Source organism: Macrotis lagotis, chromosome 1 (assembly GCF_037893015.1).
Source record: "Macrotis lagotis isolate mMagLag1 chromosome 1, bilby.v1.9.chrom.fasta, whole genome shotgun sequence".
In the NCBI taxonomy this organism is placed as follows: Eukaryota; Metazoa; Chordata; class Mammalia; order Peramelemorphia; family Peramelidae; genus Macrotis; species Macrotis lagotis.
Window position 1 is genome coordinate 298,549,369 of NC_133658.1, and position 17,302 is coordinate 298,566,670.

The window sequence follows — 17,302 nt, forward strand, 5'->3', positions numbered from 1 at the left end:
TTATTTAGTTTTAAAATGTAATATCTAGTTTTATTATATTTATATTTATTTTGTTAAAAATTTTCTGATTTATCTGCTTTGTGCCTGTGCTTAGAACTGTTGGAATGTTGTTCTGTGGGCCATGTGTTTGATGCTTCTAAGTTACAGCTTTTTGGATGCTTTGGCTTCACAGTGGATAGAGAAAACCTATCCATTGTGTGAGCAATACATGAATTGTTGATAGTTGTAATGGCAAGAGAAATATTCATAGCTTTATAAATGATGTTTCAGCATATTTAACATATGACTGTTCTCCAGTTGCACTATGGACATACTTAGCCAGAAGAAATAGATTTTTATAATAAGAATTTCTATGAACAGTAGAATTCATTTTTTTCAAGGGCTGGAAGGAATCTTTTTTAATTTTTTAAATTATCAAGCTTTTCTCTTTTCTCCCTCTTCCCTCTACCATCTCCTGTTCTACTGGAAAAGGGAAGAATAAAAAAAATGTATTATGAAATAAGTTATTCAAACTAAACAGATTTCCCTGTTATAGCCACATCCAAACTCTGCATCTCTTTCAGCATGAAGGGTAAGCACCTCTTATTTTTTCAAACTCTTTGGCCCTCTGGAGTCATAATTGAGCATTGTATTAATCAGAGTTCTTTAAGTCTTTCAAAATTGTTCTTTTTTACACAATTGATATTCTAGATTGTTTTTTCAGTTCTGCTCACTTTACCTCAGTTCATACACATTTTCCCAGGTTTCTTTGAAATCATGTTTTCTACACTTCTTTCAGCATAATAGTATTGCATTTTTATTCATATATCATAATTTGTTAGTATCCCTTTAGTTTCTAGTCCTTTACTTCCACAGAAATTACTCCTGGGGAGGCGTCTAGGTGGCACAGTAGATAGAGCACAGGCCTTGGAGTCAGGAGTACCTGAGTTCAACTCTGGCCTTAGGCACTTAATAATTATCTAGCTGTGTGGCCTTGGGCAAGCCACTTAACCCCATTGCCTTGGTAAAACCTAAAAAAAAAAAAAAAATTACTCCTGGAAATACTTTTTACATAATATTTTTTTCTTTCTTTGATTTTCTTGGGAATATAGGCCTAGTAGTGATGTTGCTGGGTCAAAGATAGAGTTTAGTAACTTTTGAGGCATAGTTCCAAATTGCTTCCCAGAATGACTGTACCAATTCACAGCTAAAGCATCAGGGCATTGTTGCACTTGTTTTCCCATAGCCACTCCAGCAATTGTCATCATCATTTTTTTGTCACCTTTTATGTAAAGAATATTATGTAAAGAAGATTCCTCAAAGTTGCTTTAATTTACATTTCTGTAATTACTCATGATATGGTATATTTAAAAAATATATAGAAAAAGAAACCTTTTCTTCCCTTTTGAACTGATCATATCCTTTACCAATTGGGAAAATAATACTTATATGTATGATTCAGTACCTTTGGAAATGAGACCTTTATTAGAGAAACTTGCTGAAAATTTTTTACCCAATTTTTTCCCTTCTAATCTTAACTGCATTGAATTCATTTGTGCAAAAACTTTTAATTTTATTTATTTTCTTCTAATCCATTTTCTTATTTTTCCTCTCTGAGAAGAACAGGTTTGTATTCTGTACTAATGCTATTTGCTTCATACAACCAGCTTTCTTTGCCTCTCTTTTCTTGCCTTCATTTAGATGTCCAAAATGGTTTACTTCACCTTTCTTTCCTTTTTAAACTTTTTGAACTTGTGGTTTTTTTTACATATATTTAATCTTTCCCATGATCCACCCTTCCTTTTATTTCCCCCTTTCTCCTTTTGTCTCTTCCTGTTATTCTGTTGAATGCAATATATCAAACTTATTATGTGTATTTGTGTTCAGGTATTTTACCTTGCTTTGACCAATTCAGATGAAAGTGAGTACAAATTATATGTGTACCCCCAATTCTGTAAGGTAATGAAACCTTTTCCATTCTTCTTTAGTGTATATTTTATTTTTCTTCCCTCCTTTTAAAATCATAAAACATAAAATCATTCCCAGACCCTCCATCTTATTTGACTCTGACTTCTGTGGCACTGTGGTCCTTAGAAGTTGATGATGTGATCCCTTCTCCCTATAATGTCTTTTATGATTGCTCACCTTTCCATGTTTTTCTTAACTCCCATAGTTCCTTCTCAAAAGTTTTTCTTCGGGTCAGCTCTCTTTATCTGGAATTTGTGAAAGTCTTTTTTTATTACAGGATTTACTTTTTTTCCATTCTACTCAGTTTTGCTAGATTCTTGGTTAAAGTCTATATCTTTTTGCTTTGGTGGCTATCATCTTGTTCCTTTAAAATTGTAGCTGTTTAATCTTGTGATATTCGTTAATACTTGAACTCTTTCTTTCTGACTGCTAGTGTTATTTCTTTGAAGCTCTGGATTTTGGTTGTGGTCTTCCTTTGAGTTTTCATTTTGGGGTTTCAGGAGATACTCAGTGGATTCAACTTTCATTTTCCTAATGTTTCTAAGAGATCTGGACAATTTTCTTTCATGATTTCTTGACATATATTTAAGTTCTCCCCCCCCCCCCTTTTTTTTTGACTCTAGCTTTTAGGTAGTTCAGTAATTCTTAAATTCTCTCTCCGTGGTCCAGGTCTGTTGTTTTTGTTATAAGATGCCTTACATATTTTTATTTTTTCAATATTTCGATATTTCTTTTTATCATGGAGTCATTAAGCTATTATTAGTCCATTCTATTATTCAGAGATTCTTTTAGTTGGGTGAGGTTTTTTACCCCCTTGTGCTAATCTAATTCTCTCTCCAAATTTCTTCTCCAGAGCTCTCAGTTCATTTAACATTTTAAACCCTTTAAAATGCTTTACTCATTATTTTAAGAATTCTAATTGAATTTGTGAACAAACTTTCCCCTTCTTTCTTCCACTCCATTGCAAAAGCTATTCCTTGCCTCTTTTATGTGAAATAATTTATCCTAATCTATCTCTTTTTTCCCTTTCTCCCAGTGCATTTCTTTCTCATTCATTAACTCCAACCTTTTAAAACATTATACCTTCAAATTCAGTCTCCCTCCTCTGCCTTGTCTATATATGCTTCTTCTAACTGCCCTAAAAAGTGAAAATGTTCATATGAGTTATCAGTATCATCTTCCCATGCAGGAAAACAAGCAGTTCACCTCATTAAGCCCCTCAAAATTTGCCCTTTCTGTTCAGCTCTGATTATTTTATCAGGAAAGTTTGAAAGTCCTCTATTTCATTGAATGTCCATCTTTTCCTCTGAAAGAGTATGTTTAGTTTTGCTGGGTGATTGATTCTTGGTAGTAATCCAAGCTCTTTTGCCTTCTGGAATATCATATTCCAAGCCTTGGGAGCCCTTAGTGTAGAAGGTACTAAATCTTGTGTTATCCTGACCATAACTCCACATAAATGAATTGTTTCTTTTGACTACTTGTAATGTTTTCTCCTTGACGTGGGAGTTCTGAAATTTGGCTATAATATTCCTGGCATTTTCATTTTAGATTTCTTTCAGGAGGTGATCAGTGAGTTCTTTCAATTTTTATTTTACACTCTGCTTCTAGGTTATCAGGGCACAAAGGATCAGTTTCCCTTAGCTCCATTCTACATTTGAAGGAATTATTTTCTTCAGGAACTTCTGTATCTCCTTTTTCGTCTGTGCTTCTTAAGCATTCTTTTCCTTATTGACCTTTTGGACTGCTTTTTCTATTTGACCCAAACTGGTTTTTAAGATGTTCTTTTCTTCAGTATTTTTTTGTAATTTCTTCACCAAGTTGCTGACTTGGTTTTCATGATTTTCCCATATCACTCCAATTTCTCTTCCCAGTTTTTCCTCTGCCTCCCTTAACTTATTTTCGAAATCTTTTTTTAGTTCTTCCATAGCCTGAGATCAGTTCACATTTTTCTTGGAGGCTTTGAACACAGAAACATTGATTTTTTTTTTAATCTCCTGAGTTTGTATTTTGATCCTTCATAGGACCAAAGTAATTGTCTGTGGTTAGATTTCTTTTTCTTCTGTAGTTTGCTCATTTCCCCAGCCTATGACTTAATTTTAACACTTTTTTTTAAGGAGGGGCTCTGCTTCCAGAGTGGAAGACACACTGGCTCAAGCTTTTGAGGGTTTTTGCAGCTATTTTCAGGGATCCCTTCCCCCCACAGTACCTCAGTTCCTTCAAGGTCTTATGAGAGACCCTGACTGCTTTCCTAGCCTGAGTTCTGGTCTGTGGATGGCCACAGGAACTCCTTTCTGCCCTGGAAAATGAGGGAGAGACCTTTCTCTACTATGACAGTAAAGCTGGCTTTTCTTGGGACTGGGACCCCAGACCACAACCTGGATCTGAATTTGAGCAAAGCAACAGAGTCCTACCTCAGGAATAGCAGAGAGACCTCTGAAATCTCCCCTAACCCCCTTAACTATCCATAGACTGAGTGCTCCAGAAGCAGCTTCTGGGTGGCTTCCTAAACCTGCTTCTGGTCCCCGGGAGCTGGGGCTGCGGCTGAGGTCTGCACTGGACTGGATTCTGCTCTCACTCTGGTGTGGCAGTTTTCCGCTGCCCTTCCCAATTGTCCTTGGCAATCCTTGAGCTGAGAGGTTTGGAAACCATCACCATTTCCACTGACACAGGTGCCCCCCAGGGACCCAGGTGCCCTGCAGGCTATTCCTGGATGCCTGGAGCCAGTTCCTTTCTAACCAGGTGTAACAGATCTTTCCTGTGGATCTTCCAAGTTGTCTTGGGCTGAAAAATTGATTCATTCAAGTCTTTTTGAGGGTTCTGTCACTCTAGAATTTGGTTAGTCATTATTTAAAGACATTTGGAGTGTTCTGGGGAGAGTTTGTAGGAATTCCTGCTTTTACTCTGCCATCTTGGCTCCGCCCCTCCAGACTATTTATAGTAGGAGTTAATATGTACCTTAACTTTTTCCTCGCAAGTGATAAACCTGTTTCTACCAAGTTCTTCGCCTAATTTTTTCTGTGAAATATAGCAAGAATAATTAATGTAAAGTTTTTGCATATATGAGTTTTACTACCTTGTCTTTTACTTTTTTTGTGGTTTATTGAGCTTATTTAAACAATTTTTTCCAACTTGTGGCATGCTGAACATGACTACTTATGTGTTTAGAATATGTTAAAGTTCATTGCTGATAGTGCTTATAGCACCTGTAGTCAACAAAGTAACTCTTTTCCTTATGAAATCAGAAGTGGATTGTCTGACTCTTATTTCTTAGTCATTATGAGTGGATTGGTCATTTTTATTAGATCTCAGAGCAGTTAGCATGGTATAATGAAGAAGGCATTGAATTGGGAGTTAAAGGATTTGAGTTCAATCCTCTTATCACTTACGTCCTGTGTAATAAAAGTTGCTTTCTCAGCCTCATCTGTGAAATGAATACATTGGCAGGCGGCTAGGTGGCACAGTGGATAGAGCACTGGCCCTGGAGTCAGTAGTCCTTGAGTTCAAATCTGGCCTCAGACACTTAATAATTACATAGCTATGTGGCCTTGAATGAGCCACCCTAAAAAAAAAAATGAGTACATTGAACAAGATGACTTCCAAGGAAATTTAAATTTGTGATCCTGGGAAATATGTTTATCAAGTGTTCACTGGTACTTGAAGCTACACCAGAAAAAATAATTATATTTGATCCCTTTCAGTTTCAGAGAGTCTTTTAAGATGAATTTTTATTGATACCTTTTTTTATATAGCCTTTGTTTTTTTTAAATTTTTACTTATTTAGGGTAGTGGGGTTAAATGTCTTGTCCAAGGTCACACAGCTGGGTAATTAAGTGTCTGAGGTTGGATTTGAACTCATGTACTCCTGACTCCAGGGCCAGTGCTCTACACACTGTACCACCTAGCTGCCCCTTATGTTGTTTATTTTTAAGATGAATTATTATTGATATCTTTTTCATATAACCTACATTTGCCAATGTATCCCTCTTATCTCTCTTTCTGAAAGAACCATTCCTTTTAATAGTGAATAAAATGAGGAAAGAGAACAGTTTGGCAAAACTTAACCAGCACATCAAAAAAAAAATCTATTACTATCTGCAGTATTTTTACATTCCTGGTTCCTTATCTTTGCAAAGAACAGTGAGGGATCTCTTCCCTTACTTATTCATTAGAGTTACTAGGCTAGTGACCAGGTTTTTTTCATTTTTAGTATTTGCATTAGGTTATGGTATTTAACATTTTCTTCACTGTGCTTTGGGGTAGTAGTAGAACTGATAACATTTCTTTGTAGCCCTCTGTTTTTTCAAAAAGCTGCTTATACATTATATACACACACACACACACACACACATGTTCTAATGACCTCTCATTGGAGATTGTAGATGAGGGCTTCATTTTCCATTGAAGTGACCATCTGGTCAGTCAGTGGTTTTCGTAGAATTTATTAGATACCCTTCCTCTGTGAAGTTATCAGTAGGTCTAGATACTCTTGAAAGCCTATCTTTGGGCATAATCAAAATTTTCTCATTGATATCAGTTAAAGAATTAGGAATTTGGGGGCAGCTAGGTGGCACAGTGGATAAAGCACCGACCCTGGACTCAAGAGTACCTAGGTTCAAATCCGGTCTCAGACACTTACTAAACACCTGGCTGTGTGATCTTGGGCAAGCCATTTAACCCCATTTGCCTTGCAAAAACCTAAAAAAAAAAAATTAGGAATTTGGACAAGGATTATAGGATAAAATTGCAATAGTCCTCCACCTACCTACCCGTTACTTTTTTGAAGAACCATTGTATTAATAATTATGTAATCCAAATAAAAGATCCTTCCCTCCTCCCCCACCTCAGTTCTTTGAAGCTTCCCTACAGTCTGTCCAAATGGTTAATGAAGCACTGCTTTCTTAGAACAGATGATCACTTTGTACAAACATAACACAAATCACCATTTTTCTTTTTACAGTTCAGAGGGCAACAACAATGTGAAAAGGCTGAAACTTGACCCTGAGCAAGATGATCAAAATCAAGGTGTGTAGTAGCATAAAGATCTTATTTTTACTTTGTACCAGAGTGATATACTGGGATATATAGCATGAACTTGTTGATAGTTGTTTGTCTTATACATGCTGTTTTTAAGAAATAGTATGTGTTGGGGCGGCTAGGTGGTGCAGTGGATAAAGCACCAGCCCTGGAGTCAGAGTACCTGGGTTCAAATCCGGTCTCAGACATTTAATAATTACCTAGCTGTGTGGCCTTGGGCAAGCCACTTAACCCCATTTGCCTTGCAAAAACCTAAAAAAAAAAAAGTATGTGTTTATAAATAGACCTGTATAATTTATTGAAGTGTTTTGGTAATTGCTCCACAAAGAAATGTTAGAGCAGAGAGATATCATTTGTGGTCTTTCATTATTATTAACGGTTACATAGCCTTTGTGCTGGTTTTATTTGCAAAGTATTTTTCTTTTTTAATAAAAATGCTAAGAATTGTAGTTTCTTCTTGGATTATATTCTGTTGGCAGTCGAATATCCAAGTGCCTCTGAATGTTTGGCTTGGTCTGAATTTATAGTCCCCAGTCATTTTCTTTGGTAAAAATAACTTCACTACCATTTATTTGATGAAATCTTTTTTAAGTCACTTGTGTCATAAGTGGATTATGTGCTCTGGTGATTGTCAGGATTTGGAAATAAGTCATCTTATTCTCTGTTTATGGCTCTACCCCAATTTTCTATGTGACTGAAGCACAGAGCTTAAATCATTGTAGTCATCTATAAACATCTATAAACTCAAACAAGTCCTACCTTTAAAACATTAGAGACTTTGGTTTAGCTTATATCTAAACAATAATCCCTTTTATGATGTACTTAATAAGTGATTATCTGTTGCTTAAAGCTCTCTAAGTGATTATAGCTTATGCTACTTTTGGAAAGCTCTTTTATTTATTAAGTTATTTTCTTCCCTTATTAAACCCCAAAATGATACAAAATATTTCAAAAATAATGAATCACCAAAGATGGTTCTCTTATTAGCCCAAAAGGGAAATGTTTTACTTTTATCTGGTATATGTGACTATCCCATAAAGTATCAGTCTGCATACATCCTGTTGGGGGTTTTGGCAAGTGAATCACCTGATTCAGGAGAACCAGTACAACTGCAAAGTTTGATGGTATTTTTAAATAGCTGTCTTACCTAATCATTTTATCTGATTATACAGCCTATTAAACATGATTCATTTATTGATGGTGCTCACAACTCACTAACATAGTGGACAAAACACTGAACTGACCTTGGGGTCAGGAAGACCTGAGTTCAAGTCCTCCCTCTGACACATTCTACGTATCACTTCGCCTCTTCTGTCAACTCTGTAAGTTGCAGTCTGCATTTGCAGAGTGAGTGGCCATACTGGGAGGTCCCTGCACTGATGAAATCTCAGGTTCAGCCACATGTATAAATAGAAATGAAACCTATATAACATTCTGGAGAAACATCATGCCCTAATAAAACCAATAACTCATACAGTATTCTAATCTGTTTCCTTTCTTTACAACAACTCTATGAATAAGAGGGCACAATTATCACTCTCATTTGACAGAAAAATAAACCAAGGCACTGGGAGGTCAAGTAACCTTCCCACCATCATCCAACTGGTGAGTGTCATCTGTGCCCAGTCTTGTGCTAGACTCATGTAGCCTTTATTCACTGCACAAAATTCTAAACTTTTGTGCAAACACATCTGGGATGAAATCCCAGAGTCAGAGGATCAGGATTCACTTCTTATAGTGTGACCTTGGGCAAGATACTTAACCTTCTGAATTTTCTTAGTTTCCTTAGCTTTAAAATTCAAAATTGGTTTAGATGACCTCTTTCTCCCTGCTCCCTTGGCTTCCACCCTGGGTTAGGCCATTGGTGCCTCTTGCCTTGTATTATTGCAATAGCTTTCTAATTAGTTTCCTTGTATCAAATCTCTCCTCTCTCAAATTTAACATATGGCTTCCAGATTCCTGAAGCATATCTTTGACCATGTTATTCAAGTATAGCCTCCTGTTGTTAAAGCCCTTCACAGTTTAACCTTCATTTCCAACCTTTTTATATCTTCCTTCACTTAGTACAGTTTAAGATAGAGCCAAACAAGGCCTTGTTATTGTTTCTGGGCCTTTGAACTGACTTTTCCTTTTCAGTTTTGAAAACTCCCTCAAAGCTCTGTTCCAGAGTCATATTCTACCTGAAGTCTTTTTTAATCCACCCAGCTCTATAGTTTCTTTGATTTCATTTTGTATATTATTGAAAATACTGGTGTGTGTGTGTGTGTGTGTGTGTGTGTGTGTTTGACTCCCCTGGAAGATACTCTTTGTAGAGTAGGATCATTTCTTTTTTGTCTTTTTATCTATTAGCACCTAGAACAGTAACAGGAAATGTTGAAGGCTTATTTAATTGGTACTATCTTATCAGATTTAATGATCTAGGGAAATTTGTATCTAATAACTGAGTCAACTTTACAGTTGTTTTGTCCCAACCACATCCCTCTTCCCACTCTTTAACTCTTCCTAGCAGGGTCTGGGAAAGAAATATTCTGTTGGAGTGCTTTACCAGCTCAGAGATCTCAAAACTGACTTCAGTTTTAATCACTGATGTTTGGATTTTGAGTCTTCTGGAGACAAATCCTCATAGCAAGACCTTGTCAGCAGGAGCAAGACAGGGCCCTATATCTGAAGGTTCCCTACACTTACTTCTTTAGCAGAGTAAGCAAATGCAAAAGTTAACTCTTATTTACTCTCAAGTCACGCATCTGTCTCAATCCCAAGAACACACTCTTACTAAAAATTTTGAGTGTTGGGGTGGCTAGGTGGCGCAGTGGATAAAGCACCGGCCCTGGAGTCAGGAGTACCTGGGTTCAAATTCGGTCTCAGACACTTAATAATTACTTAGCTGTGTGGCCTTGGGCAAGCCACTTAACCCCATTTGCCTTGCAAAAAAAAAAACCTTAAAAAAAGATTTTGAGTGTTTATTTGGCTTAACAATGAGTTCCTGCAAATTAGGGGAGCTTACAGGAAGCACATACAAATAGGAAAGATCCGAGGGCAAATTTTTTCCTTTTTGGGCAATTAGCTATCCTCTTTTTTTTCCTGCTGGCAACCTTCTAGATAATTTTGGAAACTTAATTTCCTTTTTTCAAAAGTTCTATTGATGAATATCAATTCATGGCTTTGTTACTATTGTGTTTTTGTGATTAGCCATGATTCATTTGGCTCAGACTATCCTGTCTTTAAAAAACAATGATTTTTAGGGGCGGCTAGGTGGCATAGTGGATAAAGCACCGGCCTTGGAGTCAGGAGTACCTGGGTTCAAATCTGGTCTCAGACACTTAATAATTACCTAGCTGTTTGGCCTTGGGCAAGCCACTTAACCCCATTTGCCTTACAAAAACCTAAAAAAAAAGAAAGAAAAAGAAACAATGATTTTTTTCTTTTTATTTTAACAAAAGAAATCTCAAAATTAGGTGATTTAGATGACAATATGTCCAGAATCTTGTTGATAGATTAACATATATACCTGTGTTTGTTGGGGAAATATTCCATCTGGGTGATTCTAGATACCTAAAGCTTAGCTAATTAAATGTCAAATTCTTTCTGCTCCACTCACTTCCCCTTTTATAAAACATTTTATTTTTTAGACTGAGATCTTTCTGAAGAATGTTATATACTTCATTTTTTGTCTATATCAAGTCACCTCAACCTCTTAGAATCCCTCAGTTCATCAACTCTATCTCTTACCAGACCTACCTTGTCCCACCCTGTTTTTGTCTATTTTATATGTATTTGCATATATCTCTTATTTGTTCATACAGTCCTGCCTTAGAAGCTCCTTGGGGACAAGGATTATGACATTTTTGTCTTTGTATCTCTAATGCCAGAAACACAGTAAAGCACTTACGAATGCTTGTTGATAAATTGAACTTGCTGAAGATGATTTAACTTATCAGTTTATCAATTGTGTGTGTGTGAGAGAGAGAGAGAGAGAGAGAGAGAGAGAGAGAGAGAGAGAGAGAGAGAGAGAGAGAGAGGAGACAGAGTGAGAGAGAGACAGAGACACTCTGAGGTATGGAGAACTATTTGCTTTGATATGAATGGCCTCAGATTGCTGTGCTTTTTGAAATCTTATGGCCATTTTTAAATAGTTTTTCTGTTTCTTTCACTTTCAACTGTTACTTCTTACTCATATCATTGAGTGTAATTCTGGATGTCCTGTATTTATCCCTCCTGTCCACCAACCAGCTTGTTGCTTCTGATCAGCTATTGGCTAAAACCAAACCTTATTAGGTTATCTTGAGTGAGAGCCTGAAGTAAAAGTACACAAATCTCTCTCTCTCTCTCTCTCTCTCTGTATACATATATATATATGTGTGTGTATATATATATATATATATATATATATATATATATATATATATATATATATATATATATAATATGCTATATAACTTCCAAATAAACTAAGAAGTATATTTTTTTGAATCTATATAAATCTGTTTTTACATTGTATTTGGAAATGTGAAAACCAAAATTGACACTTAGCCTTGATTTGCCTGGAGGAGTTTGCTGACTTCTACCCCAGATAATAATAGTTACTGAAAAGTTTGAGGAGTTAAATGATATTCTGATTGGCATTTAAATATGCCAGTCCTTAGTTTACAAAATACTCAGACTCCATCAAGGATTTGTTCCTTTGTTTTAGATTTTAGAACTAGAAGGTACCTCAGAGGTCACTGAGTCCAACAAACCACATATTTTACTGATAAAGAATTTATACCCAGAGAAGTTAATTGACTTGCCCAGGTCACAGAGGCATTAAGTGGCACAGCGTGATTTGAACCCAGGTCTTCTGAATCCAAATCCAGAATTTGAGTTTGGGTCTTTAAGTTAAAATGAACCTACTTTCATTGTAGTTGATGACTTTCCTTTCTTGAAGCAGGTAGTGTAACTTCTAAGAGACTTGGAGGGAGGAAAGAAAAAAATGCCATGAATTCTAGTTTGGTCTATATCAAGTCAAGTCAGTAGGAATTTATAAACACTATGCTAAGTTCTGGGGATTCAGAGAAGGCAAAAATGATTCCTACTCTCAAGGAGCTCACAATCTTAACAGGAGAGACATAATGCAAACAACTACATATCCAAAATAAATTGGAAATAATCTCAGGGGTAAGGCACTAACATTAAGGATAGAGGTGTATAAACAAGGAGAGAATTCTAGGCATGGGAACAGCCAGAAAAACAACAACAAACTGGAAAGGTAGGAAATGGCCAGATTGTAGAAGGCCTTTAAAAGCCAAACAGGATTTTGTATTTAGAGTTTATTGAAGAGGAGGATACATAGACCTACATTTTATTTTTTTGTTTGTTTTCAAGGCAGTGGGGTTAAATGACTTGCCCAAGGTCACACAGCTAGATAATTATTAAGTGTCTGAGGTCAGGTTTGAACTCAGTCCCTCCTGACTCCAGAGCCAGTGCTGTACCCACTTAGACCTACATTTTAGAAACATTAATTTGACAGCTGATAGGAGGCTGGAGTGGGGAGAGATCTGAGGCAAGGAGACCAGCCAGAAGGTTAATACAGCAGTCTGGGTATGAAGTGATGAAGACCTGCACCTCATTACCAGTGTGTCGAGAGATAGAGCAGAGAAGGGGTCATACTCAACAGATGTTATGAAAGTGAAATCAACAGGCCTTGGCAACAGATTGAATATGAGGGTGGGAGAGTGAGTAGTTTAGTTGATACAGTATACTATATAATATATGAGGTTATGAATATGGTATTGTTTTATACATTGATAATGAAGTAAGGAATAGAGGAGGGTTTAGGGGAAAGATAATTAGTTGGATTTGAGGTGTCTATTGGACATCTACTTTGAGGAGTCCAGTAAGCTGTTGGATACGTGAGTCTGGAGATGAAGAGAAAGGTTAGAATTAGTTAAATAGACCCATTAATCATGATCTTTCTTAGAGATTAGTGGAAGTAGTCTGGATGAAGATACAGCAAAGGATACTAAAATGGAACTTTCAGATCAGGTAGGAAGAGAATGAGGAGACAGCAGTGTCATGAAAAACTACAGCAAAGAGTATCAAAGAGAAAAAGAATAGTAAATCGTGTTAAGATTCAGAGAAGTCAAGAGGGATGAGGTTTGAGAAAAGATTTAGTGATTAGCAGATGTGTCTGTACATACTATCTCTCTTTGAAAAGTTTAATCTCTGCCTCATTATCCCTAGTAAAAGAATGTTAGTGAACATTTGTGTGAAATGTATGAAAACATTTGTCCATCCACTAATTTTTTCAATTAATGAGCATTTTTTTCCTCTACTGCTTCCACTGACTACATGAGAAAAATGCTCACTTCTAGTTATGCCACAAAAATAAAGACTATTACTTTAAATGACTTTGGCCAAGAGATTATTTAAATGATAACTTACATAGGTTGATTAATATTTATTGGGCAGATTTACATGTTGAGGATTTGCAATTGTTATAATTGTACTCAAAGTCACTTCACCTATGAGCTCCCCCATTTCTTCTAAAGTAGAATGGTGTTAGTGACACTCATGCCACTACCCTCACCAAGATGATGTGACTGTTTTGTAAACCTTAAAGTGTTATGTTACATATGAGTTGTGTATCATTAATTATAATTGTGATAATGATAAAGTCACAATAAGAAAAAAGCTGAGTCTTAATCTGAACTCAGCTTCACTATTAATTTTTTTAAATAAGATTTGAGTAAATCTCTTAAACTCTATTATACTTGATTAATCTTTATGTCAGGTACAAAGGTATAGGTTGGGGATATAGAGACAAAAAAGAATATAATCCTTGTTTCTGCCTAATAGAGGCATTGAATGAAGGTGGCTGAGAAGGGTGTGAATTTGTTTCTTTACAAAAACACTGCATCATCATTTAAAAAAAAGCAAATGTAATAGAACCTAATGCCTTTTTTTCCACAGACACTCCATCATGTGTGACACTTGGAAGCGGTTCCTTGAGTGGTTCTACCATTCACTGCCCCTCTGCTGCTGTCTGTATTGGGATCCTTCCTGGCCTTGGGGCTTACTCTGGAAGCAGTGACTCTGAGTCCAGTTCAGACAGTGAAGGCACCATTAACTCTACTGGAAAGATTGTGTCGTCGGTTTTCCGAACCAACACTTTCCTCGAGGCTCCATAATTTCTTTTGCCCATGATTCCATTGCAGGAGGCTCCTCCCCCATGGGGTGGTCTGGACTCTTCATCTTGCCCTTGGGCATTACCTTCCTTGAAAACATCCTTTGCCTGCTTCCTGTGCACACAGCTACATCTTTAACCTAGTCTAAGAATATGCTAGAATCCTAGCTAAGGAAGCTAAATGTTGTTTTTTTTTTCCCCACTCTTGGTACAGGAAACTGTACCTGTTGTGCTGTCTTTTCACTCTACTCAGCTGGGTAAGGGGCAGGGCAAGTGAGAAACCTGCTGAAAGCATCTCCTTGAATAGAAGACATCTGCTGGTTTGCAGACGGGTTGCTTAGTTTTTCCCTTTCCAGCAAAACAAAGGCAAAGACAGTTATTGAACAGCTATTGTTTGAATATTCTGTTAAAACCAATTTTACAGCATCATTTTGTTACACTGAATTTTGGAGTGTGCGGAGGAAGAGAACTGATCCAGGTGATGAAACTGAGCACTCTCCTGACACTAACCAATTCCTGTTGTTGTGTAACTAAATAAAGATTCTGAATTCATATCTGTAGTGGGTGGTTCTTATCACTCATTTATATTGTTCATTCTCATCCTCTCCCTTATATTTGGCTATTCCTTCTCTCTTCTTACCTTTCTTTCCATACCCCAAACAAAGCACCCAATTAACTAGTGAGATCAGTGACATCGCATAAAGGCTGTTGTTAAGATATAAATCAGTTAAGGCACACTTGAATCCTTCTGCCTAGGACAATAATAGAAAGGATTTAGTGGGAATATAGAACTAATTTTTTCTAATAATCATTTATTAAGCACCTACTATAAGCAAAGTACTATCTGTGCTAAGCACTAGGGATTGAGTGATAGAACTTCTTCAGTTGTACTCATTAATAAATGTTGCCTATAGTTCTGTTGAAAAAGTAGGTTAGTTGAAGGAGCTCATAGAATCCAACAAACCCTAAAAGACTAAACACAAGTGATACACATGCTTAGTGTCTGAACAAATGGTATATGAGTCAATTGAAGCTGTTCCCGTGATGTGAGATGTAGTGTTGGCTTACAACTGTTGAAGATATTTTTAGAGCATATTCCTAAAGGATCAACCCTAACCCTTTCCCTGTATTGGTGCCTAATGTATCACTGACTACATCAGCTACTGATACTTTACTCCCTTCTCTAACAGAAAATCTCAGGAGCTGCAGTGGATTGCTACTCTGGTTATGGAAGCCCTGAGGATGGAGGGGTAGGCATAGTGTTAAGAAATCTTAACCATTGTATTACTGTGTCAATTATTTTTTCCTTTCTGTCAGACTTAGAGACATACACATATGTAACATTTCCATGATATACTGACATTTTAGTGTTAACAGATATAACGTAGTCATTCAGTTTTTGTTTGCCCCTCTCCATACAATGGCACTTTGATTTCCATTGGCAGATGGCAACTCCTCTTCATTGATAAGTTGACTTCTTGTAAATTCCTTCTCTTTCCTTCTACAGAGCTGCAGTATGCTAATTGTTCCTTGGTTGTCAGCACAGGCGTGGCTGCCCTGTTTTAAACAGCTGTTTAGGTAAGATGGTATGTAGGCACCTTCTGCTTTGTATCATTGTTCTTATGGTAGTGCTTTCCTGATTACAGCATGTATACCCTTCGAACCTCAGAACTGTCACAGGCCACATTAGGAAATGAATTACCCTCTTTAGAATCAGCTTTTGATATTAGAGGGAGCTTAGAAATGAATGCAGTTACCAAAAACAAGATATATTTATGTTAATATGAATGTATGCTCATTAAGCATTTGAAAGGGACACAATCTCTATTTAACTATCTTTATTGATGAAAGAAACTACTGTAGAAAGAAAAAAAGCAGGGGCAGCTAGGTATCACAGTGAACAGTAATGGCCTTGGAGTCAGGAGGCCATTGAGTTCAAATCTGGTCTCCTAACACTTAATTGTCTAGCTGTGTGACTTTGGGCAAGTCACTTAATTCCATTGCTTTAAATAAATTTAAAAAAACTAAAAAAAAGTGAATGAGGCAGGGGGAAAGAACAAATCATATAAAATTATACTTTATATCATAAAGAACAACTTTATAAAATAATCAGTAAATATAGTTCACGTTTAAAACCAATTCAGCTGATTAGAAATGAAAAGCCTAGTTAATAAATTTAAAATACCTGTATGTCTCACTTGTCTTCTAAAGAACTTTAGAGAGAGGCTCACACCCTTTTGGAAAAGTAGTGCAGAGAGGTTGCTAATCCCACTACTGCAAAGGAATAAGGAATCTAGAACTGGGAGTTCCACCAAACACCCCCCCTGTTCCTCAACTGAGCTTAACTGGGGAAATTAAATACTTAATTCATAGATTGAACAACTTCTCAGATCAGCCATCATACTGTCTGTGGATCTTTTCTAATAGAAAGTCATCACAGCTTTAGATCCCACCAGACATTAAAGCAGTGCTGTTAGAAAATGGCAAAGGGCAAAATCAACCAGCTTATCCTACTTCCTTGCCTTCTGAGCTAAATGTTAATTGGCTTGGGACACACAGTTCTTTGGCTCCAGTGTTGTAGCTGTGGGTATGTGGCTCAGCTGTTGCCTTAAACCCCTCTGGAAAAACAAAAATGAAAGCTTGTTGGCTCCACAATCATTTGGACTTGGATATTTCTTGATTTCCTTATGTACCCAGCCCACTTAGCTGTGAGAGCAGCATGGAATTGGATCTCTGTTTAGTGGGGGAGGTAGGAAATTTAGCCCTCTTGTCTACAGTCATAGGTTATGTGCAACAAGGTACAAAGCACATTCATGCTGTGGTGATATTGGTCAAGGCTGGTACTTTGTTGCTTACCTGTTTTTAGCAGCATTTTGGAAAAAGCTTGAGCTTGTTGAAATTACAGTCACCCCATTAATTGCTTGTCAGTTTGAAAGGAGTATTGACAAAGATATAGAGCTAAATTTTCTCTTAAACTCCCAGACCTTTTAATTAAACCTGAATAATTTCCATAACTAAAGAATCACAGAATTCCAGAATTGTAATAAACTTTAGTTTTGAACTCTGGTTCAGTCCTGACTGATGTAAATATGTCTGCAGCATTCACCTGTAGAGAAGAGAGCTTTGGTAGAGAGAAGGCCAGGAGAGGAGTCAGGAGAC

General features: G+C 36.7%; 1 protein-coding gene across 1 annotated transcript in view; it reads left to right on the forward strand.

The window, feature by feature from the left end:
• PSME3IP1 (proteasome activator subunit 3 interacting protein 1) overlaps positions 1–14,695 on the forward strand; it is a 29,016-nt gene extending 14,321 nt beyond the window's left edge. The window contains exons 5-6 of the mRNA XM_074211261.1: positions 6,905–6,969; positions 13,930–14,695. Of these exons, the coding sequence (XP_074067362.1) occupies positions 6,905–6,969; positions 13,930–14,147 (283 nt within the window). The 3' untranslated portion in view covers positions 14,148–14,695. The remainder of the gene's footprint in view (positions 1–6,904; positions 6,970–13,929) is intronic.
• The last annotated feature ends 2,607 nt before the right edge of the window (positions 14,696–17,302 follow it).